The sequence below is a fragment of the Spea bombifrons genome, chromosome 6, assembly GCF_027358695.1.
Source record: "Spea bombifrons isolate aSpeBom1 chromosome 6, aSpeBom1.2.pri, whole genome shotgun sequence".
Classification (NCBI taxonomy): domain Eukaryota; kingdom Metazoa; phylum Chordata; class Amphibia; order Anura; family Pelobatidae; genus Spea; species Spea bombifrons.
The window spans coordinates 17,209,241-17,236,102 of record NC_071092.1 but is presented as its reverse complement, the minus strand read 5'-3'; the positions used below and the strand labels follow the sequence as shown (position 1 = coordinate 17,236,102).

The 26,862-nt window shown below is 40.9% G+C and overlaps 1 protein-coding gene across 1 annotated transcript in view; it reads right to left on the bottom strand.

Annotated features, from left to right (window-relative positions):
- Window positions 1–26,862, bottom strand: part of RGS21 (regulator of G protein signaling 21) — a 111,329-nt gene that overhangs the window by 17,972 nt on the left and 66,495 nt on the right. The window contains exons 3-4 of the mRNA XM_053468653.1: window positions 9,730–9,791; window positions 6,725–6,891 (exon numbers count right to left, since the gene is read on the bottom strand). Of these exons, the coding sequence (XP_053324628.1) occupies window positions 6,725–6,891; window positions 9,730–9,791 (229 nt within the window). The remainder of the gene's footprint in view (window positions 1–6,724; window positions 6,892–9,729; window positions 9,792–26,862) is intronic.

Here is a 26,862-nt window from a genome sequence, read left to right as displayed (position 1 = left end):
GGCAGAACAGGCGAGGAAGTGGAAATGTGCCAGAGCACAATCGTCTAGCTCGTCCGATTCGGACGCTGATTCCATTGAGGAGGCTTGGGATTCGTCTGTCTCTAATTCTGATATGGAAGAACAGACATTTAATGATTCGGGTCACCCCTCTGAGGTCACCGCGCAGGCCGGGACTTCTCAGGTTAATCAGTCATCTAAACCTTCTGACTCTGCAGTCTTAGATCAATTTGGGGAACCCTTTTTCGATCCAGAGGAGATCCATCATCCTCGGTCTGCCGAGTGGTTACCTTCCGACCATGTGGCCCGTTATTTGCAGGCCAGGGTTTGAAAACCCTTGAGTAAAACCTTGCGCAGCAAACTCCGCGCGGAATTCCCCCGGCCTATCGTTCCGGGCAAAGTATGCGAGACTCCGGTCGTTGATCCTAAAATGGTTCAGTTCCTGGCCAAAACAGGCTGGAACCCCCATAAAGGCCAAGAATCCGCCCTCAAAGCCACGCGGGATAAACTGCTTGACATTTTTGGTCCCCTGACCAAAATGTTTCAAATTATTGAGGACTGGGTGGAATCAGGTTCCCCGCCTGATCCCAATGTCCTTTGAGGATGGATGCAGCGCACCATCTGTATCGCTGGCAACACCAACACATCTCTGTCCATTGAACGGCGCAAGGCCATTTTATTCAAAATCGAACCTAAATTGGCCAACCTGGCGCTCACCGAAATGGGCAGTGACCCGCAGGGCTTATTATTTGGAGATTCCTTTATTAAGGATCACGGCCGCTACGTGGGGGCCTTTACCGCCTTGGATAAGGCGCAATACTCCATTCAGGCGATCCTCCCAGCCCCGCTTCACTACAGGGCCCTCCAACGCCTCAAGATTCATCATCTTCGCCAAGGGGCCTCCTATGCGGATCTTGTCACTCTGGACGATCATACCTTGGCGGAACTCCGTTGGTGGCTGGCCAACATGTCAGCGTGGAATGGCAAGGCGATCTTCGGCGTGACACCGGACCTCTCCATAGATTCTGATGCCAGCCTTCACGGCGACATTTCCACGGGAGGCCCTTGGTCCCTAGCAGAGTCGGGCCTTCATATCAATTGCCTAGAGCTTCTGGCGGGTTCTTTTGCCATCAGAAGTTTTTCCAAGGATTGCATTAATTCTTGCATCAGGCTCCGTATGGACAATATGGTATGGTCTCTGCGGTGCGTTACGTCAATTGCCTGGGTGGCACTCAGTCGGCCGTGCTGGCGAACCTTGCCAAAGACCTCTGGTCTTTCTGTCTGGAGAACAACATCATGGTGCAGGCCGAATACATTCCCGGTCTCTCCAACACGGTGGCAGACTGGAATTCCCGTTACCTTTCGGATGCCAGCGATTGGACTCTAGCGAGATGTGTCTTCTCATCTATTATGGAGCTGTGGGGTCCGCTCCGCATAGATCTATTGCTTTGCATTTGAATTCTCGTCTCCCTTTATTTTACAGCTGGCGTCCCGATCCAGACGCCCTAGCGGTAGACGCGTTTCTTCAAGATTGGTCGGGAGGTCGGCATTATGCTTTCCCTCCATTTGCGATGATTCCCAGGACACTCCTCCAGATCCGCCATCAACAGGTCTCAGTGGTCCTTGTTGTTCCTTTTTGGACGTCCCAGCCGTGGTTTCCCAGTCTCCTCGATCTGTTGGTCGCGATTCCTCGCTTGCTCCATTCTCCAGTCCCTCTACTTCTAGACCCCTCCGGGGTGCCGCACCCCCTTATTCAGGATGGCAGCCTTTCGCTCCTGGCGTGTTTGGTTTCCGGGAGTCCGGGCAAGCCTCAGGCCTTTCGGTCTCAGCTCAAAGACTCCTGGCGGGGGCGTGGGCTCCAGGTACCCATAAGTCTTACCGTGTAGCCTGGCAAGCTTGGGTTTCTTGGTGCGTGGAACGGAACTTGGATCCCTTTTCAGCCCCTCTGACCTCTGTTATCCTTTTCCTCACTCACCTTTTCGATCTGGGACGCGCTTACAGGACCATCAATCTATACGGGTCCGCCATTTCCGCAGCTCATCTGGGTTTTGATGGTATTTCCGTTGGTAAGCATCCGTCGTCTGTCGTCTCCTTAAGGGGATCCGTCTTTCCAGGCTGCCACGGCGCAGATATTCTTCCACTTGGGACGTTTCAGTGGTGTTAAACTTATTCCTGTCTTGGCCGCCAAATTCTGAACTCTCTTTGAAGCAATTATCGGCTAAATTGGCTATGTTGCTCTGCCTTATTTCTAGCAAGCGTGTCTCGGATGTGCGGGCTCTTGACTGGAACGCCAGATCCTTCATTCCGGAAGGGGTTCGCTTTGATGTCTCACAGCGTACTAAGTCGGCGATTAAGTTTGTTACTTACCCCGCTTTCCCGGCTAATGTGGCTTTGTGTCCGGTTGCCTGTCTCTAGGAATATGAGGCTCGTACTTTGGGTTTTCGTTCTGGGGATTTTCCCCACTTGTTTCTTTCCATTCGTTCTCCTCATCATCCCGTGTCGTCTACGACCCTTTCGCGCTGGATACGTTGGGTGATGGCCCTGGCGGGGATTGACGTTTCCAGGTTTGGGGCTCATTCTGCCAGGGGCGCTGCGGCATCCTGCACTCTGTCGCTGGGTGGACGTTTGGAGGATGTTCTCCGTGCGGCGGATTGGTCATGGGAGTCCACGTTTATGGATTTCTATTTTAAACCTATTGAACACGTGTTTTCCCAAGTGGTTTCTTAGCTTTAAACTTGCACAATATGAGCCTCCGTGTCTTGAAATAAAATTATTAGATTTTAGTAAAACATGACGTAAAGTCATGATTTTATGAAAGACACGGAGGCGAATATTGTCCCTCCACTTAACTTTCTCATTTTTACGTACTTTTTTCTTGTCCCACCCTTGTTGTCTTTGATGTGCGTTCTGGGCTGTGGTCGTAGGTTTTGTCCTATTCTCCATTATTTGTTTGTGATTTTATGCTTTTCTGGTCTCCATTTATTAACCTGGGTCTGACATGCTATGCCTATTTGTTGCCTAGTCCTGACCGTACTAACTGGTTCCACGTTCTCTGTTTATGTCTCTTCATAGGTTGATTCTCCGTTTTTTCCTTGGGAGTCTGCCACTGCGGTGCAGAGCCGTTCACTTCATCCAGGAGTTTGATGTTCTTCGTTTGTTCGGAGGTTGCCTTGTTGTGTTAAACGAGTTTCTCCAGTTTCAGGGATATTCTTTTCGTCGCAGATGAAGAAAGAGGAAGTGTATGGGTTGTGCTATCCCTTTTACACTGTTATGGGATGGTATGGGATGAGCTGTTGTGTACTTCCTTGTTGTTTTTTCTACCTATACTGTATTTTTTCTTTGCTGCTGTTGGGAGTAAAGAAAGGGTTAATGCACAATATTCGCCTCCGTGTCTTTCATAAAATCATGACTTTACGTCATGTTTTAGTAAAATCTAATAATTATCCAGCTCTATTTTTCAAATGTTGTAGTAGCATAGAGCCTACATGTGGGAAAAGTCCTCGTAGTTGCATAAGAATGCATATCGTCTTTCATACTCCTGGTTCTGGAAAAATGGCACACGTTAAACAGTTGGCTGCACACTTACTGTGGATAATATTGTGGGGTTCCTGCTGTTTAATCAATCACCTGAATCTATTTTTAGCAGGCCCAGGTTATTTCACCTTGTTCTTATGCGAGCCTCGCTGTGTTTTGCAAGGCAGGTGTCATCGGATTGGGTTGTGGTTACATCACAGATGGCCTTGGTGTTTATTTTATGGAAATTTACATTATCAATATAGAAAGATGTTTCTCCTGTTGGAGCAGAGCAAAGCCCTCCATAGGTGTGATCTATGACTCCCATGACAACGTGGAAGCCCAAAAGGTGATGACGTTTGTTTGGCGTTTTCCTGCAGCTTGTTCAATGGTTATGGCCCTGGAAGAAGTGGTCTGTTATATGCCACAAATATCTTCAGTGGATTTGGAGAAGCCAGTTTCCATGAAGTGTAGGGCACATCATTTCTGCAACCCTGTGATGGCATGGTTACCATGAGCATTGGAGACTATAATCTTACTTCAGCACTTTGTAAAGTTGGAGGACACTGGGAGATGTTGTTCTACAGTGACCAAACAGGTGACTTGGGTCCTGGTGCCGCACCGTGCAGCCTGTTAAATTGGTTCTAAGATTGGCATTCTCCAGTGTGGGTGGCAGAAGAGGCCAGAATGTCACATTGAGCTACTGTATGGTGTGTTCAGGCAACTTAGGTGGTATGATAAGTGCTGTCACATCTGTATTGCACATGTTTTATAGGCATATGGATTTGAGTCAGCATGTGTATTTCAGCATGTGTGAAGTGTTGGGGAAGCCTGCCCTTGCATCAGCTATTCTCCATTCTTCCTGCTAAGCCAGCATTCTTCTCTTACTGCATTGCTTGAAATCATGAACATTGGGGATCATGTTATTGTGTTATTGATTAGTTATTTTTTAATGCAAGGACATGCAAGCACTTTGCAGGAAATAATGTATTGGCATCATGTAGATGAGATGGTTGTTTCTTTGAGGCTATTTCTTCTGGTAAAATCTATCTTGTGTTATACTTGTGACATGTAGAGGTACATTTATTTTTTATATTTGACGTGCCAGGTAATTTTATCAGAGCCTGTAAACAACAACTGGATGAATACTTGCAGAAACATAATATTCTGAGATATACATTTTAAATTATGGGGAAGCAGCTTCTTGATCCAAGGAGAGATCTGCCATTCTGGGGTCAAGAAGGAATTGTTTTTCCTTGCAAAATTGGAAAGAGCTATAAACTGTATTTTTTACCTTCTTTTGGATCAACAGCAACATCAATTAACAGATGTGGGAAAAACTAACTAACTATGTAAATTTAATTGGCCATGTTCAACAATGTCCCAATTAACACAGGGGCCAGGATGACCACATGCCAAATTTCCAATCTGAAAAATGCACATGTCCCAAATCTGGCCTTTTAGCCTCCAAGCAACCTAACAAACCCATGTATGGAGAATATCACTGTACTCAGGAGATGCTGCTGAACACATATTAGGGTGTTGCTTGACATATACAAGGAACTGTAAATTCTATAAGGAGCTAAAATACTACTTTAAAATATGTGGGGAAATGTGTACATGAAAAATACCAGCATTTGAAATACCCTGGGGTGTCTAGTTTTCAAAAATAAATGTTTTTATTGGGTACATTGAATTGGCCAGGCTCACAAATGTCCCAAATAGGGCATTGGCACAGGATCACCAAATGTCAAAGTTCAACATTGAAAAATGTGCATGCCCCAAATGTGTCCCTTTTGCCCCCAAACAGTCAGGCAAACCCACGAATGGGTGGTATCACTGTACTCAGGTGATGTTGCTGAACACCTATTGGGATGTTGTTTGACAGTGGCATATACCAGGAGCTGTAAATTTGCACCTGGAGTAAAATGTGCGTGAAAAAAACTGACTGGTGGTAGAATTAGTGCATGGAAAGAGTTAAAATAGTTAAAATGCTAGCATTTGAAATACCCTTGGGTGTCTAGTTTTCAAAAACATATGGTTTGGTGGGGATAAATTGCAATGGATGACTTCAAAGTTGTTCCAAATAGCACATGGCGTGTCACGATGGGTGCAAAAATAAAATCAGCCATTGTCACAAAGGGGTTCAATTGTATCACTATATTTGTGTGGAGTAATGTGCAGACATGCACAAGGTTTTCCTTTGTTGTTTGTAATTGCAGTTTATAGCATACATAGTCTGTGTGGATCTGAATAATAACTTTCCTTCTATTCTTAATAAAAAAAAAATCACAAAATTGGCAGCATCTTGCAGTGGAGAGAGTTTCATATCTGTAGATGATTCTAAACATAGTTACTAGACATGTGCAAATGGACCAAAAACAATTGAGACATTTTTTTGTTTGTTTTTGATACGTTCATTTCACACAACGAATTACGTTCCCTGCCCATATAATTCGGCCACAAATTCTGAGCCATTTTTAATTTGGGAATGAAATCCATTGCCCAGTGCTCACATTCACTCTCACTCTTTCACACTCATTCTTGTTCACTCTCTAAATGTTCCTCTACTGATCTACTGATCCCCGTCTTGATCCTCTGAATCCTCTTGATCCAACCTACTGCCCTGAGTTAACATTAGAGGAGCAATTTACAGTTTAAACTGATACGAACCACACAAGTCTAATAGTTATTTCTGTCTGCTGTTTTTTTTTTTTTTTTAAAGCGGAAGAGAGAGACGGACGCCGAGTGGTTTTCAATTACCAAGTTGTCAGTACCCGCTCAGCGCCCCTCTCTCTCCTCTGCGAGCCCTCTAGCTCGGTCTCGGTGCTGGCTTATAATGCTGAGCGCCGGAAGATGACGTTGTTTCCGGCGCTCAGCATTACAAGCCGGCACCGAGACCGAGCAGGGAGACTCGCTGCAGGACTGCTGAAAGGTAAGTACAAAGGGGGGGGGAGAGCATTATGTCTTGGGCCAGCCCTGTTAACATCATACAATATATGTAATTTGCAGGGGGAAAAAAGAAATATATACCCTTGGAATTTATAGTGGTAGGTACAATAATATGAAACGTTACTGCGTTTGTGTAGTGATAAATGTAATTGAGTGCTTCTAAATAGTATATGTTGTATAAAAGAATGAGAGTAAAAATGCTGAAAATATTCTTGCACACTTATGTAAAAGAACCTTAGTCATCAAGGAGTAAAATAATTACCTCTCTTGGTGCTTCAGTCTTGATAAATTCACAATAAATGTTGTTGGCCTTTAATGCAATTTGAGTAGATGTCTTGGTTTTCTTGAGGTCTTCACAGGCCAACCAGAACTCAATGTTTTCATCACTGAACTCTGATTTTAAGAAAGCTTTAAATGCATCAAGACCGTCTAGGGAAAAAGTAAAATAATATTTTTTAATTTTATTTTTGTACCTTTAATTTTGTTATTTCAGACCTAAGCTTACCCTGCTGAAACATGTTTAGTAGGATTAAAGAGATAAATGAAGTCTGGGTAAAAGCTATATGATCATGATCATGGAAGCTCGCCTGCCACGTCACGGCAAACCTCTTAGGCGAGTCCTACACTATACAATTCACCTCGCTGCTGTGAGCTAAAGGTAAAAATCTCTCCAAATAGAGGTCTGACTACAAGACTAAGATCCAGATTCCCCACAGCGCTACAGGGGACCTGGATCCTCCTCTCTGGCAGCAATGCGCGCAGACAACCTCAACTGCTGCCAGCACTTCCTCTGGGGCTTCTATGACGGAGCGCTGGCATCACATGACCTTCCGGTGCTCATTCATAGAAATGCCAGAAGCAGGAGCGGAGGTTGTCTGCGCGCAGTGGCTGCCTCACTACACACCAAGGAATCTGAAGCATGGGGGACAAGTCTAGGGAAGCACTGGTAAGCCGGGGGAGGGTAAGAGTGGCATATGGGGGTATAAGGGCTTTCTGGAGGCAGAGTGTATAAGGCATATCTGGGGGGCAGAGTGGCATATAGGGGGTTAAAAGGCATATCTGGGAGGCAGAGTGGCATATAGGGAGTATAAGGCATATCTGGCAGCAGAGTGGCATATCAGGGAGGTAGAGTGGCATATAGGGGGGTATAAGGTAAATCTGGAGGGCAGACGACAAAGGAAGGGATACTTTACAGTGAGGCAAATAAAGGTATGGAATTCACTGCCAAGGGAGGTGGTGTTATCAAATATATTAGATGCCTTAAAAAGGGGTCTGGATATTTTTTTAGAAAGGCATGACATACAGGGCTATAAATAGAATAACATTAATATTTTAAAGCTTCCTAATCCAAGGAGAAATCCGATTGCCCCTTGGAGTCAAGAAGGATTTTTTTCCCCTGATGGCAGAATTCGAAGTAGCTTAATTAGGGTTTTTTTGCCTTCTTTTGGATCACGAATAGGAAGGTTAGGTAGAAAGATTGAACTTGATGGACTTAGGTCTTTTTTCAACCTTATTTCCGATTTACTATGTAACTGGGGGCAGGTTGGCAAATAAAATGAAATGAAAACAAAAACATTTTTCTTAATCATAGTTTTTATGAAATATGAAAAAATAGTTTACATGTGAATTAATATTTACTAGTAAAACTTTTCTTATAGGGTAGTCTTATGTTCAGGCTTTTTCTTTTTTTCCTAAATTAAGATTTAAATTTTGGGGTGTCGTCTTATAATCGAGCAAATGCAGTATTTTCAGGATGTTAATTTTGAGGTCATCTATGGAGTGACCTGTTTGGGGGAAGTGGTGACTGACTGCGGAGCAATAGTTATTTTCTTCATGATGGTTGATGGAATATCTTTGCAGATTCATCCTTTCATTTATTTGCTGGCAGGTAACACCCTACTTCCCTCTTGGTGCATTCTATCATGTATAAAACATTTTGGGATGTGCAAGAGTATAATACTTTAATGCTGCATGCATTTTTGTTATGAGTGGCTGTATTACTTGAACAACTTTGTTTGCAGAGTTTGCAGTGAGGTTTGTTGCATGGTTTGGTTCCAATATCTGTGTGTGTTGTCTTAGTAGGCCATTTCCTATTAACCAGCTTTTGTTTTAAAGTAGGTAGTTGCCTGAAGGCCAAGATGGGAGATTCAGGGACAATTTCTTTTAGTACTTTATCCTCTGCTAGTATCGGCTGCAGATCCTTGATCATTTTTGTGTATTTTTTCAAGGGCAAGGTTGTAAGTGTCTACTAATTGTATGTGTGGGGAGGTTTGTTTCTCTGTGTATTGCAGCAGGTGTTCACATGGTGCTTGTAGAACATAGTTTTTTTTCCTGATGGTTCTGGTCTAAACGCTTCAGACAGTGGTTTTTAAATGCATGTCTCTGTCCTCAGTGTTGCCCCCTTTCTCTTGAAATAAGAGACACCTGCATATTTGTGCCCATTTCACTCTCCTGCAATGGAAGGACCATCACCACCACTACTGCTCTCATTGACTCTGATGCCACTGGGGACTTCATTGACTGTTCCTTCTGTTTGCTTAATGGGTTGCCACTGGTTCACAAACCATGCCCTTTATTTGTGTAGGCTATTGATAGAAGCCCATTATATCCTGCTATTGTTACTAAAGAGACTATGCCTCTTAAGACCCTGGTGGGGGCCCTCTACACAAAATGGTTGAACGTGATTACATTGCCCGCTTCCTCTGTGGTTCTGGGTCATACCTGGCTTTTTTTTGTCATAATCCTTCTATAGACTGGAGGAAAGGGGAAGATCACCACCTGGAGCAAGCAGTGTCACCTCAATTGTTTGCCATCCATCTCCAGGCACTCTGGAGTCTCTGTGTCTATTAACAATGCTAAGCTTCCGGCTGATTGTCATGACTCAGTGGAGTTAAGCAAAAGCAAGGCTGATCAATTACCCTTCCCCATTGTTATTATCATTGCCCCATTGACCTATTAAATTTAACCAGCAAGGTACCACTAACCTTCACAGCAATAATCCATCTCTGGCTGTCTATTGACCTTTTAATGCTAATATATTTTAAGTTTGTATTGTCATTGAATGAATTGTATATTTAGCCTACTATTACTTTCTTCTTAAGCATTTGCATCAGTTCCAATTATCCAGTGTTGGTACAATTGATAAGTGTATAATAATGTTAGAGTCTCTAGGTAGTCTTAACATAAATTGGAATGTATTGTGTAATAAAAGCCAAATCTAACTGTGATAAAAACAACAAGATCAAAAAGTACAGCTTATTGTGTTACCTTTGCAGGCCAGTAGTTTGTCCACAGATTCAAAGCCTTCCATTTCTTCACTGGAAGAAGACCTACGAAAACAACATCTATACTTGAAAATAGTATTGCAATATTTTTTTTTACATTGATACCACAGTGTTCATGCTTCTTGAAGATTTTCTTTAGAAATACCATTGCTCCAGAATTGTCATGTTAAACTGTGTAAAGGCTAAATATCTCAATCTTTAGTGGCATACGTAGCACATTTGAACTATGCAGAAAGAATCTTCTAGGTGGTGTCTGCAATGAAGCATCATAAAAAATGAATAGGCACAGACAATGGTTCTTATCAAATATTTTCATAGTTAGAGGATTTAATGGAGGACACCTGTTTTTTTTTTTTTTTTTTTTTTTAACAATACTCAATAACTACTGTTTGTTAAAGGATCTTATGGACCACTTAGCTAATGCCGTACATGCTTCGCTTGCCTGCATGGCCTTAGGCATTCCGTACCTAAGGCCATCCGTTTTACCTCAGTCTTTAGAGCTGGAAGGTGTAAAGGTTTCCTGAAACGAAGTTCTATGCCATTTGAGATGTCTCTGTACCTTTTTTAACACAAACAGGGCTAGGGTGGGGTACGGAATTTTTCTGTTACCCGAACCAAGCCCTGGTCAGTTATCTCCTTTATGGAAAAGAAATATGCACCTGGTTAATAACTGTTTGGGCTTTGTTGCGTCTCTTTGTCAAGTATTTGACCAGCCGGTCATAAGCCATATGGCCTCCATCAGCTCTCTGGGGCAGGGCATCGGATCACACCATAACATTTCGGTACCCTGGCTGCTAAGGTGGCTCCCAGCTTGTCTCCTCCTGAGGGCCCCTCTTTATGTCCAGAGGAACCTGGACACAATGGTTAGTATTCAAACTGAAAGAAATTGGTCTAGATGCAAATTCTTGTTCTTGGGTTGAACATTGGCTTAGTGATAGAGTACAGAGAGTTGTCAAAAATGGTACATTTTCAAGCTAGACAAAAGTGGTGTTCCTCAGGGTTCTGTCCTGGGACCAATTTTATTCAACATATTTATAAAGGACCTTGCAATAGGCATTGAAAGTCATGTTTCAGTGACTGCAGATGACACTAAACTCTGTAAAGTAATACAATGTGGGCAGGATATTACTATCCACAAAAGCTGGGAAAAGCCCTCAAAGTACTCAAATCTAAACCTCTGTGTGTTGAGGCAATTGATGGTAGGCCTTTGTATCCAGCCACAGTCAACCATGAAACAATGCCTCCCCATACTCATGTGATGGTTTTTCATTCTGAACTTTTGAGCCTTCATGTAATTTCCTTTCCCACCTCTCCAGTAGCCTTGGGGAGTTTACCTGGTTGCAGATTCATAACCCTATCACTGATTGATGTTCTAGACAAATCACTGAATGAAGCTGTTGTTGAATAGGTTGTCCCACTCTTACTAGTCTTACTGTGTCAGTGGATGCCTCTTAACTGCCTGCTCCCTACCATCAGTTTACCAACGTCTTTAACACGAAAGAGGTCAATCAACTTCGACTACATAGAGATTTTGGCTGCCCAATTGACTTATTGCATGGAACTGTTCCTCCCGGAGACAAGGTCTATTGTCTCTCTGCATCTAAAGCTGCTGCCATGAATCAATATATCCAGGAGAACCTAGACAAAGGATTAATCCGCAGCTCCACCTTCCCTGCTGGGTCAGGTTTCTTTTCTGTGACCAAAAAGAATGGTACGTTAAGACCCTATATTGATTATATGGCTCTCAATCTGATTACCATCAAGCATACTTAGCCCGTTCCTTTAATTCCAGAACTGTTTGACACACTCAGAGTATCTCTCATCTTTACTATGCTAGATATATGTGAGGCCTATAACCGATCAGGATATGCCAAGGAGAAGAGAGGAAGTTTTTAATACCTGCTCCGGGCATTATTAGTATATAGTAATGCCTTGAAAACTTTGCAATGCTCCAGCTATCTTTCAATAGTTTGTTAATGAATGCTTCACAGACTACCTTCACCAATTTGTGATCACCCATCTGGACAACACTCTGTGAACATGTAAAAAAAGGTATTTTTATGTCTTAGAGAGAATAGAATATGCCAAGGCGATTTTTATGGACGGATCCAGGAAAATTACATGTTGTCCTACAATGGCCCCAACCTATGGGACTCAAACCTTCGGAAAGGTTCCTGGGGTTTTACTTTTTTTTTTTTTTTTTTTTTTTGAGTTTCATCTGAGACTTGAAAGTGGTCGCCCCACTCACTTTTATGACAAAAAAAGGAGCTGACGATCTTAATTGGACTTCTGAAGCTTTTAATGTGTTTCTTTGATTGAAACAACTACTTTCCTCTGTTCCAGTATTAGTTCACCCTGATATGTCCCAGCCTTTTGTCCTAGAGGTAGATGTCTCCAACATGGAAGCTGGTGCTGTCTCTCTCAGCAAAAGAGTTACGAGGGACAGTTACATCCTTGCGGTTACTTTTCTAAGAAATTTTCTACAGAACGCAATTACGGTGTTTGTAATCGTGAACTGCTTGCAGATCCTTCCTCTTGTGGAGTTTGCCAGGAACAATGCTAATCAAGACTCTACCCAGGTTTTTATTTATGCAGATTTCATCCAAACACTCTCCCCTCTACATTTCCTGAGTCGGCTATCCCAGTACTTAATGGATATTTGCACCATCTGCAAATGATATGGGTATCAGTACTTCCGGCCTTGCAGATGACATCCTTAAACAAAGATCCAAGCGACAATGTATGGCTCTCTACTTGACATATCGGACTTCAGATGCCTTTCATGAAACTGGGACCCAATTTATTGATCTGTTTCCTGTCCTCCAGAGGGTAAATATGGCGACCTATGAGCTTACTCTGCCTAGAAATCTGCAGATTCCCAGAGCATGTCACGTCTTGCTCCTTAAACCCTTTATTCGCAACAGCTTTGCCAATGTTTCTTCACCTTTCATTCTGGTGACAAATGCTGGAAACGGTAGCAGGCACCCAGGGCGGACCATACACACTGCCCAGCCTGGGTACACCAGTGCTAATCAGATGGGTCTATTCACTAAGAAGTTGAGGGCTAATTTGACTGACCACAGTTGATTTTAGTCATATGCCCTTGGCATGCTATTTTGCATACACCATAACTTGCAGATTAGACATAGGCAAATGGGCCAAAAACGATTCAGACATGGGCAACACATTTTGTTATCGGCCCATTCAGTTTGGCCAAAAGGACATCACTGCAAGTGCCGCCCTCAGATTAAGTAAGGGCAAAATGAAGGTGCTTTGGGTGACGTCCTCTCCCCCAATTGGAGCATCAGGGAAAGGACATCACCGCAAGGGCCGCCATTTCGGAGGAAGTTCCCGCCAAGTTATATCCAGGTGCTGCTTGAAGATTGAGCATTAGATAAAAGATGTAGTAGTTGTGGAAGTGGTTGGCAGAGAAGGTAGGGAAACATTTAGAGAGTGTGACAATCGTGATGGTCTAGCCTGGTTTTCATGGCTTCGTACAAATCACAGAATTTACTAAAATTCGGTAAATTTGCAATTTGTACGAACCAGAAGGCACAAGCCCATTGCAGATGCACTTAAATTAATTAAACTTTAAACGTTTAATGAAACATTTAAAAAAAAGAGAGGGAGAGAGGTACCAGGGGTATATCAGTATATTTTTGCCCCTCTCCCCACCCCCTGCTGATGGGTTAAATACCGCATTTGCTCCATTATAAGACGAGCCCCCAAAATCTAAATATTAATTTAGGAAAAAAAGAAAAAGCCTGAATATAAGACGACCCTATAGGAAAAAACGTTTTACTAGCAAATATTAATTCATGTAAACTATTTTTTCATATTTAATAAAAGCTATGATTGAGAAAAATATTTTCTGTACACTACAGCTTCTTCAATCGACTCCACACCAGCAGATTTTCTGCACTAAAATAAACTATTACTTTATTAATTAACTTGCAATATGGTAGGTGAACAATGATCATGAATCTCAGCCTCTGCTAAGCTAAACTGTCACCGTTTCACACTCCAACTGTCATCAGTCTAACTGCTGCTACTGACAATTTAAAATGGAACCAGCACACTTGCATATCTAATGTTTGTCCCTTCCCCATGCGGACTTATAAAGAACCGGAAGTAGACACCAGTAACCATTGCTGAACCCCAACCATCTGATATAACACTAGGACACATCTCCACTATACGTAAGTGTAAGCGTTTTTATATATTTAACATTTGTGGTTTATTCTAAAAGTTTTTCTATTTCCATCTTTTACTTTAATATATGCCTGTTAGGTACCCAGATGTATGAAGATGTGTAATGTCATCTGAAGCTGCACCTAAAAGTGCTCTGAGCAAGACCATATGTATTTATCACCAATATCCCAGTTTCAGTATTGACCTGGTGTTGTGTGTGCGCTCCACAATTATATGTATACATTTTTTCACTATTAAGGACAAGTGTGAAGATTGTCCTACATTGTGTGTAGCATTTTTGTATATAAAATTTGTATGTGGGATAATGTATCACCATCCTTACTCAAGGGGAACCCTTTTTAAAATGGAATGTTTTGTCCTCTGAAGTGACTGCAAATTAAGGAGGGTGTTTATCTCTGCATAAGTAAAAAATAAATAGTTCAATTTATTCCTACAGAAAGTAAATTGCCAGGAAACCGATGACAAAATACACATACCAGGACCGGCTCTGCCACACTGATACCCAAACACACACACACCAGAAAAGGCTCTGCCACATTGACACCCAGGCACACGCACCAGGACAGGCTCTGCCACACCGACACCCAAGCACACACACACCAAGACAGGCTCTGTCACACTGACACCCAGACACACACATCAGGACAGGTTCTGCCACACCAACACCCAGACACACACACCAGGACAGGCTGATATTAATGCCAGTGGAAGTTTGCAACTCTGCAGCTATGGAATCAACAGAGCGCTAGCGACTTTTACTCTGTGACTTTACACGGTCTTCCACTTCATGACTGATCCTAAACACTTCCACTTTCCAATAATAGCACTTACATTTGACAGTGGAATATCTAGCAGGGATGGAATTTCATGAACTGACTTGCAAATTTTGCAGATTGAAAAGAAATATCTTCAGGGCAAGGTCTTGTTACCAGTGGGGTACCTCATGGATCTGTACTTGGACCCATTCTCTTCAATATTTTTATTAGTGATATTGCAAAAGGTATTGATAGTAAGGTATGTCTTTTTGCTGATGACACAAAGATTTGCAACTGGGTTGATGCTCCTGGAGTGATAAGCCAAATGGCAAATGATTTAGGTAAACTGGAAAAAGTGGTCAGAGGTGTGACAGCTGGCATTTAATGTGGATACATGCAAAATAATGTACCTAGGGCATACAAACCCAAGGTCAGAGTGTAGAATATCTGATACTGTCCTAACCTCATGATTAATTCAGAGGATTTAAACAATGCAATAGAGCAGCAGGAAATGCTTGCAGAATGTTTGGTTGTATAGGGAGTGGTAATAGCAGTAGAAAGAGGTAAGTGCTCATGCCGTTATACAGAGACCTCACTTGGAGTATTGTGTACTGTACTGGAGACCATATCTCCAGAAGGATGTAGATATGCTGGAGGAAGTTTAGAGAAGGGCTACTAAAATGGTTTATGAATTACAGGATAAAATTTACCAGGAAAGGTTAAAGGATCTTAACATTTATAGCCTTGAAGAAAGACGTGATGGGGGGATATGTTAGAAGCATTTAAATACTTAAAGGGAGTCAACATGATAAAGAAAAACAGTTTTTTTAAAAGGAGAAGTACTACCACAACAAGAAGATATACTCTTAAGCTAGAGGGGCAAATGTTTAAAAGTAATAAGGCTAAGCCAGATATAAATAAGATAAGGCCAGGGAGGAGAGTGAGAAATCATGACTTTTTTTTAACAATAAAAAAAATCACTTAAATAATACATTAAATAATAATAATAAATAAACAATAAAGTGAGCTAAGTGATGCCATTGTGACATCACTGGCATTAATAACATGTTCAAGAGGTTAAAAAAAATAAAGAATACAAAAAATAAAAAATATATAAAAAAAAATGATAATAATAATAAAAGAAAAACCCTTACATCCTATTGCTCTAACACAACATCTAAAAGGCATTAGAGTTGCAATCCCATCATAACTAATGTAAAAATTCTATGGCTTTGTAAAGAATAATGTACCCCTTATAGTATGTTCCCTATAAGTGTCGGGAAAGTATGGAAATTCTTTATAAATTAGACATTTCTGAAATCAGGACACCTGAATTGATAAACTTGGAGAGGACTTTCAAAACCACACAAGTGTCTGCGCACCCAATTAATAAGTGAGTAAATTATATGTGCAACACAAAAATAATATATACAAAGATACCCTTCCAGCGAGCGTTCCCACACACAGTATCCAAATGGTTCGTATATAAAAGGAAGAGAAAAAAGAAAGAAAAAATTATGGTGTAGTATATCAAAGTAGGTCTTAAAAAAAAAACGCTATTAAGCAGATCGGACCCTTACAATTTAAAGGGCATAAATATGCCCATACATAGAGTGTAGTGTAGTCTCCTTAGGAGTTTCTTTATCCCACACTGGTATTTGTAGATAAAGAAGGTAGGCAGCGGAGGGGAGTAGGTAAAAACGATAATTTTAATGTATAAAAGAAAGGCAAACTTGTTGTCCTCCGTCTCGGATGTCACAGAGTCCAGGCTTCAAACTTCGTAGCAGCGCTACCACAAAGAGACGCCGTCTTAGTCCTCTGATCCACTTCCTTGATGCTACTCCTCCTCCCAATGTCGTCAACACGCACTACGCATTTCGCTTATCGCTTCATCCTGTGCATGCTCTTGACGCTCTGCCTACTGGTTTATAAAGCAGCCAGTCTGTCCTAATTGGTGTAAGGCTGCTGAGGAAATCAAACAGCTGATGCCAGTAATTTGTTTCAGGTGAGTATTCACTATGATTCGTTTGATTTAACCCCTATGTATATGTCCTGTATACATATACAAATTCTCTCTAAAAATATATATAAAATGACATACAATAAATGAATATAAAACCCCCACATAGGTTATTCCATATAGTTATATATAACGCTCGCTAGAAGGGTATCTTTGTATATATTATTTTTGTGTTGCACATATAATTTACTCACTTATTAATTGGGTGCGCAGACACTTGTGTGGTTTTGATTGTGTTTAATTTGGAACATTTTTGGGGAGTTTGTTCCTGTGTCTTTGCAGCACCACTTCACCAGAAGGTGCAATACTTATATTTAATTTGAATATTGCGCTTCACTTTTTTGTATTTTGGAGAGGACTTTACCTGATTTTGTGAGGATTCAGAGGGGAAAATATATTTGAAAAAAAAAAAATCTAAGTTTTTACTAGATTTCTCATCCTAAATTTTCAGCTAATTATCTAACTATGGTATCAAAAGAAAGCCCTCTCTCTCCTTGAAAAAACAATATATAGTTTAAATGGGTACACTATTCGCAGGAAAGGGGAATAATCGCTGAACCGGCATACCACAAAAATGGCAAAATTGCTCCGGGACTTGAGGTACCAAAAACCCCTGGGACTGAATGGGTTAAAAACTTGATTTTGAAACAGCAATATGCTACTTGTACTCATTGCCCTATGACATGCAAAAAACATAAAAACATGAGGCATTTCTAAACTCAGGACAAATAATATAATCTATTTAGCAGGTTTTTATTAGCTGTTGTAGATGAGTAAAATATTTTTCAAATTAAAGTCAAGATTTTTTTAAAAATGTTATACCATATTTTTCATTTTACTATGGTATCTAAAGAAAGCCCTTCTTATCCTGAAAAAAACAAGATATCATTTGTGTGGGTTCACTAAATGAGAAGAAAATTACAGTTAAATGAGCACAGCAGAAATGTTAAAACTGCCATTATCACAAATAAAATAAAATAAAGCTCTGTCCTTAAGGGCTTAAATAAACACTCCTGTTCTGTTTTTCCAACAGAAGATGAAGGTTTTTCAAATAGACACAAGGTGAAGTGAAAATGTTTATAGAGAAAGAAGTTCTACTTCAACTCTCCAATGTAAAAACAGACAAATCCTCGGGACCCGATGGGATACACCCAGGTATAAAAAATATTGCAGGGAAGACTCGGCCAGCTACAAACCAGTTAGTCTTACTTCAGTACTTGGCAACTTAATGGAAACCATGGTAAAGGAAAGGATTGTTAAATATATAAATTAAATATGTTAATTGTGTGCAGGATCAGTAACACCACGGATTTACTACTGTCAAATTTTTGAGGAGCTGTTAATATAGCCTATCTAGATTTCAGTAAGGCATTTATCACTCAAAATAGTTGAATGGATAAGGCAATAGCTGGGTGACAAGAGGCAGAAAGTTGTAGTTAATGGTGTATCGTTAGAGGAAGGACTTTTTTTTAGGATTGATAGGATTGGTGTTGCGACTAATACTTTTTTGTAGTAGTGATATTACAGAATGGCAATGTATGTCTTTTTGCTGATGATGCAAAGGTCTACAACAGGGTAGACATTCCCGGTCTGACAAGTCAAGTAGAAGAATAGTCATGGGTGCAGCAGCTGTACTTTAATGTTGATAATATAAAATAATGCACTTGGGATAATACCAAGGCACAATATAGCACTTTGGACACTGTTCTGTCAGTGACAACCGAGAAGAGGAGTAATTTCTGATGACTTAAAGGTAAACAGACCATTCAATAAAGCATCTAAAAAAGCAAGCAGGGTACTGGGTTCTATAGTAAGAGGCATTGGTAGCAGGAAGGTGGTTCTGACACTTTACAGATCTCTAGTTAGGCTTCATCTATTGTGTACAATAGAGTATTTTGTACAGTTCTGAAGACCCCAATCTCCAGAAGGATATTGATACATTGGATAAAGTTCAGAGTAGGGCTACAAAATGGTAAGTGGTGTGCAAGATAGAAAATATTAGGAAAGAAAGGATATGTACTAGAAACATTTAAATACTTAATACTTAGGGATTTAACAAATTACAGGAGGCAAGCTTATTTGAAAGGAGGAACACTGTTAGAAATAGAACATACTTACAGGTTTAGACTGTGACCTCTATTTTACTGATAGAATAGTAGATAAATTGAACAGTTTGCAACAGAAGTGGAGGAGGCTAAACAATGAGGGAATTTTAACAGGCATGGATACACATAATCTATTTTCACAATGGAACCAGACCAAGGACTGATAGGGCTTTGAATACCCTACATAAGGAAAAATGGTCAGACTAGATAAGCCGAGTAGTTCTTATTTGCCATCAAATTGTATGTTTCTATGTTACCAGCTGCTGTGTGGAAGTAGAAATACAGCCCTTTGTAAAGCTTTCTTAAAGGAAACAAAAAAGAAAACTTTTAATTCAGGGGAAAAGTAGAGCCATTTTTTGGTATAGATCAAGGGATGACAATAAAGCAGATCATTATCTAAATGTGAGATTAGAACAACAGTGGATTACATGGAAATAAACAAAAGATGTATGGAGAAAGCAACTAGTTTGGAAGAGGCTGTTCTTTAAATGGTGATTAATCAAAGGGATGTCTGTTTCGCATGTTATGAAATAGAGAAAGGCTACTAATCATACTATAGGCAACCACTTGGAGAAGAGCCTACTCCTGCTCTGCTGATCACCATAGCAAGAGCCTACACCGTTCCTTGCCTGGGTAGACTAGCCCTAATTCCTATTACAGAAGGCAAAAAAACAGCTAGCTAATGGTTCGAATGTGGCATCAGTACAAACAACATTAAACAAGTGATTACATAGAATGTTGTTTCCTGTTGGTACAAAGCAAATTTCATATATGTAGCCTTAGATCTATACAAAATGATTGCAAACACATCCAGGTCTTATCTATGACTATATGTATATAGTATATGTACAAATCGTTCTGCTTGACTATTGGTCTCTGGGTGGTAAGGTGCGCTTAACTTGTAATGAAGTCATGAATTGGGCCCCATTATCTGTGACAATCTCCCTGGGGTACCCAAATGCGGCAGAGGTGCAACAATATTGCAATTGTTGAGTTTGCACGTTAATTGGAATGTCCTTAGCCCATTTCAAGTGGGCATCAATTGTAATCAAAAAGGTTTGCCCCTTTATCAGACCGAAGGCGAAACCAAGGAACCATGGGCCAAGGCTGAATACATCATTGTGGAGGGTCTCTGGCAGTTTGTGCACAACCTATACAAGCACTGGCATATGCTGTGATATTGGCATCTATTTTAGGCCACTACACGCAGCCTTGTGCTTTCTGTTTCATCTGTGTGATACTAGGGTGACCAGTATGTAGCAAGTCTAAGATATGTCTCTAGAAGTTTTTTGGAATAACCACTCATACTCCCCATAAGACACAAATGTCATTCACAGTCAATTCCATTCGCTTCCTCTAGTAGGCCAGGTAGTTTGTGTAAAAGAAAGCACTGTGTTTAGAAAAGCATCCTTCGCCGTAAGGGCTGCTTTGGCTCCAGAAATCAGGAGGTGTGTGGTGTTGTACATACAAATCTTGAGTCTGAAAGTATTTCCATCAGCCGGGACTTTGCATCAGATACTGTATGCAATAGTTATATGTACCCAAGATCAGTGCATAGTGTTGGAGACGGCTACAGTTGTCTGGGAGATCCCTTCGTCAGGGCTAAAAATCTGAAGTAGTGGTTTATGATCCGTTAATATGGTGAACTCTCTACCATAGAGGTAAAGTTGAAACTTCTGAATTGCCCATATCAATGCAAGTGCCTCTTATCAATTAAGGCATATTTCTTTCTGTCTTTGTCAATGATCTTGAGCCGCTGGTTTCTCAGAACCATCTAGTAAAAGGTGGGAAAGTACAGCACCCAGACTATAAGAAGGGGCATCGCAAGCCAAGGTAAGAGGTCTATTGAGGTCATAGTGTACAATCATATGGAGAGCTCAAAAGCCTGAGGACATTCTGCCGATCGCTCCCATCAGAACTGTTTCTCTAGGAGCTTATGCAGTGGGAACAAGGTGTGAGCCAAGTCTGGGAGAAATGTATTATGGTAGATGAGCAGGCCAAGATATGATTGTAGTTGTTGGACATTTGTTGGGGCTGTAGCTTTGACTAAAACGTCAACCTTGGCTTCAGTAGTGTGTATGCCTTCAGCATCTCCTAGGTAGACGCAAAACTCTAATACAACATACATTTGTATTTTGTTAAGTTCACCTTGAGACCATGGTCCTGAAGTCTTTGTAAAAAATGTTCTACCTTCTTCTTGTGTTCTTGGTCTGTGTGACCAGTGATGAGCATGTCATCTAATAGATACTGTGTGAAAGTAATATCTGCTAAGATTGCACCCATCTTCCTCTGCCAGATGGCTGGTGGAGCTGCTATGCCAAATACCATTCGATTACAAGCCCTTGTAAGTGTTAATGGTGAGGTATTTCCGGGAAATTATGGCAAGATTGGTCAATGAACCGACATTGTGAACCTGAGGGTTCAGGGCCTCAGTATCCATGATAGCCATTTTCATAGCTGATGCAATCTCAATTGCCCATGTAAGGGTGAGACCTTTTTCTATAAGAACTTTCTTTTGAATGGTTTTGCTATTCATTCCCAAGAGTAGTCCCTCAGAGTAGTGGGTAAGTACTCCCCAAATGAACAAATAGAGGCTAGTTTGTGCATGGCTACCACATAGGCCTTAATTGTCCCCTGATTGCTGTTGGTGTTGATAGAAATGGAATATTCCTACTATTTCCAGTGGTTTACACAAGTGTTTTGTTTGCTGGTTTCTCAAGGAACAGAAGGTCTCTTATGTGTCATATGTGCAGGGCCGGCGCCACCTATAGGCAAAGTAGGCGTCCGCCAAGGGGTCCTTTCAGGGCGTTTGGCATTTGCACAGAAGTACTGTTCAAATTGTTCAGTCCAGGAACTCTAGGAGGCATACTCTCTATCAACTTCAGATAATGTGCCATGTGGTAATCAGAGCCATGTTCTCGCTAGGTTATCTGTCGATGGCAGTGTGCGATTAACAATACCTCTTGTTATTTTCTAGTTCAGGCTATGTAGGACTTTTCTAGATCCCATCCTCATCACCACTGTTACAGTTCAGATATGAGGCCAGTAAAACCTTACTTTATTGCTCAACTCTTACTGAATAAACAGCTTTTACAGGAGTAGACATCCTCTGCAGCATTACTGCTCCACACTGAGTGACTGCTGTGCTCTCTCACATGTGTGTATGTTATGACAGGGGTGGAGCCACTAGTTAACGTGAGAGAAAAGTGAGGTAGTGTTCAGTTTGGTTGTTTAGGGACTAAGGGCCACATTTGTTACATTCAAATTTTGAAATCTGGTCATTCTGCATCTATGTTCCTATTTGGGACATCTTTGAAGTCGGCCAAATCAATTTACCCCATCAAACCATATATGTTTGGAAACTAGACACCCCAGGGTATTTTAAATGCTGGTATTTTAACTCTTTCCATACATTAATTCAACCACCAGCCTTTGCGAAATTTTGTGGTAGCATTTTTTGTGTGTTTTCTCATGGTATGTGTCACTGTCAAACAACACCCCAATATGTGTTCAGCAACATCTCGTGAGCACAGTGATATCATCCACGCATGGGCTTGTTTGTTTGTTTATTAACCCATGAAACCATATATTTTTGATTCTTTGGTAGTTGCAACATCCTCCAATTAAATAGCTGGTGCGGAATGCGTGAGGACGTAGCACGCAGCACGTTGTACAGCTGGTGACGCCCCCCAAGAGATGCATGGACACATACTATGGAGGAGTATGCCGCGAAGAATACGCTGAAAACCCATTTATGGGAGTAATAAACTCAGTGGTTCCCTTGCACATCCACTCCTCAATTGATCCTTAAGCGATTCCTAAGTGGCGCTCAATCGGAGTCTGCTCTACCACCACTACTGCATCCTTACTCCTCCCCTCTATCTATACTTGGAAGGATCTCACCCTTACGCTCTAACTCAATTTTGAGTTCAACGTGGGACCTCGACGGTTTGAACTCAGACGCAAAGGCAAACGGACGAAACTGTTTGATATTATAGAGCTGCCTTTTCTCCTCAAGATAAGTGGTAACCATTTATATAAATAGTTTTATATTATTAAATCAAGAATCAAAGGAAGTTTATGTCCTTATACCTCGGAATTGTTCTCAAATATGCTACAGAGTCTCTATGCTTATGTGCTTATCAGCCAATAGAGCTGTGAAGATATTGGAACTGTTATTTAATATTTGAAGATTTCCACAGATCTTACAAGATTTTTTTTTGTACATTTATTTCACTTATTCTTACCTCTGACAAAATTAAAACAGTTCTTACATTTAATCTTCACTGAATGAGATTAAACAGCTTGGTGAATCACAAAAGAGAAAAAAAGGGAAAAAATTTGCTAAAACAAATAAAAAAGGGAGGGAATTCCACCTGCACTCTTGGAATTGTAACCAATCTTTGAACACCTAAATGTAATACATGATCTGATCTGGTATCAAAAACTGGTCATTTTATCTCTTGTTTTTAAAAAAGCTTTTGATCGTGTATCCCATGAATATCTCTTTATGGTTTTAAAGAAAATGGCATTCCCAGATGACTTTATTCAGTATATATATATATATATATATATATATATTGTCTTTTAGCAAAATTTTAATCAATGCCTTTTTAACTTAGAAAGTCTCTCTTAATTCCAGGGTGAAGCAGGGATGTCCGCTTTCACCCCTTCTTTTTGTCTGTGCCATTGAACCCCTTTTAGCCCTTCAATGAAAGGATAAGTTTATCCGGGACGTCCCCATCCCGAGGGGGGGTACAGGTGAAGGCTCTGGGCTACATGGATGATGTATGATGTTAGTGTGTATTGCACAACCCCAGAGTCCTTGAAAAGAGCTATTCGAAACAACCGAGTATTTTACATGTGCCTCTGGTTTTAAGCTGAATCTTAACAAATGTGACTGTTTCACTATTGGCGATTGGGATGGAAGTCAGACCCAAAGTGACAGTATTAAAATTCTTGGAGTGTTTTGGATTATGCAAATAATGGCAAGAGATCATGGGATATTGTTTTGGAAAAATTAAACCGCAAAATAGAATTATGGCAAACCCGAAAGCTGACAATGGAAGGGAGAATTTTAATCATCAAGGCAATACTCTTATCAATAATGATGTATTTAGGAGTGGTATTTCCCCCTTCTCAATTGTATGCAAAGAAACTTATGCGTGTTTGTTTTATGTTTCTCTGGAACTCCACAAATGAGAAACAAAAAAGAGAGAAAGCGTGTAAACAAAATGTGAATGGTGGTAAGGGGATGCCTGATGTGAAGCGTATTTTATATATAAAGTTTTTTACTACGTGTTTTAAAAACTTTTACAAAGAATGTACTTTTGCTTATTTTTTACGCTGCGCGGCTGGTCATATTTTTAGGAAATATAACATTTACTCGCTGTCTCTTAACTCTCCTGTGCTTTTAAATCCGCCAAAGCAGTATGTTTTTTAGAGGAAACAATACAATTGTATCCAGTAGCGTACCTAGCGGGGGCAGGGGTGTGTGGGCGGCGCCGCTCATCAGTGGGGTGCCACGGGCTAGGGTGACCACATGTCCCGGATTGCCCGGATCCCTGGCAGCCTTGTCACTTTTTTTTTGTACGCGGAGGAGAGAGAGGGGCATGATAAAGAAAAACAGTTTTTTTAAAAGGAGAAGTACTACCACAACAAGAAGATATACTCTTAAGCTAGAGGGGCAAATGTTTAAAAGTAATAAGGCTAAGCCAGATATAAATAAGATAAGATAAGGCCAGGGAGGAGAGTGAGAAATCATGACTTTTTCTTCTCACGTGCTAAAACACAAACCAACAAATAAAAGAAAAAAAAGTGTTAGTGATTTTTTTAACAATAAAAAAAATCACTTAAATAATACAATAAATAATAATAATAAATAAACAATAAAGTGAGCTAAGTGATGCCATTGTGACATCACTGGCATTAATAACATGTTCAAGAGGTTCAAAAAAATAAAGAATACAAAAAATAAAAAATATATATATAAAAAATAATAATAATAATAATAAAAGAAAAACCCTTACATCCTATTGCTCTAACACAACATCTAAAAGGCATTAGAGTTGCAATCCCATCATAACTAATGTAAAAATTATATGGCTTTGTAAAGAATAATGTACCCCTTGTAGTATGTTCCCTATAAGTGTTGGGAAAGTATGGAAATTCTTTATAAATTAGACATTTCTGAAATCAGGACACCTGAATTGATAAACTTGGAGAGGACTTTCAAAACCACACAAGTGTCTGCGCACCCAATTAATAAGTGAGTAAATTATATGTGCAACACAAAAATAATATATACAAAGATACCCTTCCAGCGAGCGTTCCCACACACAGTATCCAAATGGTTCGTATATAAAAGGAAGAGAAAAAAGAAAGAAAAAATTATGGTGTAGTATATCAAAGTAGGTCTTAAAAAAAAACCGCTATTAAGCAGATCGGACCCTTACAATTTAAAGGGCATAAATATCTTTATCCCACACTGGTATTTGTAGATAAAGAAGGTAGGCAGCGGAGGGGAGTAGGTAAAAACGATAATTTTAATGTATAAAAGAAAGGCAAACTTGTTGTCCTCCGTCTCGGATGTCACAGAGTCCAGGCTTCAAACTTCGTAGCAGCACTACCACAAAGAGACGCCGTCTTAGTCCTCTGATCCACTTCCTTGATGCTACTCCTCCTCCCAATGTCGTCAACACGCACTACGCGTTTCGCTTCATCTGGTGCATGCTCTTGACGCTCTGCCTACTGGTTTATAAAGCAGCCAGTCTGTCCTAATTGGTGTAAGGCTGCTGAGGAAATCAAACAGCTGATGCCAGTAATTTGTTTCAGGTGAGTATTCACTATGATTTGTTTGATTTAACCCCTATGTATATGTCCTGTATACATATACAAATTCTCTTTAAAAATATATATAAAATGACATACAATTGTCACGGACTGGGTCCAAGCTGGTGGCTGGAAGGACCCAGCGCGCCCGATGGTTGTTTGCAGGAGTCTCGATGCAGCAGTGGAGTCTGGGGCAGGGCCTGGTTGCAGGGTGACCTCACTCGCCCAGGCGTTGAGCACCTAGGTAGTGCAGCCAAACACCAGCGCCCTGATATGGCAGCAGATGGAGTCCAGAACAAAACGAATCCTGCAGGCACCCTGGAGCAGGCATGAAGCATATCACTGAATCACGAGCAGGATGCTGCAGGCTGGGAGAATGAAGGCTAAGCAAAGGGTTAATGTAGCAGACACAAAACAAGCAAGAGAAAGGGAGACCAGGCAAGAAACATGATATGAGATATACACAAGAAGTGGCTAGAAGCATGACATGAATTGAAAGATATAAACAGGCACAAGACAAGGAATAAACATAACCAGACAGGACATACATGTTACAGGGCACAACAAAGGACAGGGAAGAAGGCAAGGAACACAGGGGAAGGAGTGAGGAGCCTGAACCCTCGGACGCTTCTCCTATAAGCAAGGATAGGGCATATTAACAGGGACATGGGGAGAGGAGAGAGGAACCGGAATCCTCAGATGATTCAAGGAAGAAGGGCAAAGGTACATAAGAGACAGACAAACATGAATACAGAAACTAGCCTAGGACTACAAGATAACTATTGGAGATTCAGTCACATGATATGGCCATAGTATGCTTAGCCCACCACTACGCCAAAGTACTCCAATGACGGTGGGTCCTAACGCTAATCCCTGCAGACAAAGATACAAAACAAACCACACATGGAAACTAAACACATAGCACTGAGACATACCTTAGACTGCAGACTGCAGACTGAGACAAACAGAACACACAGGTGGGGCACACCTAATAAAGGAAGCAGAGCTGAAGCAAAGAGCCGGAGCAGAAGCAAGGAATGTAAAATAGAACAAAGCAAAAGGAAATCCAGGAATGGATCAAAGCAAAGCAGAAAAACTACAGCAGGACAGATATGCAGCTCCGCAGCCTGGGCAGACCGTGACAGTATCCCCCTCCGAAAAGAGCGGCCTCCGGACGCGAACAGAAACATCAA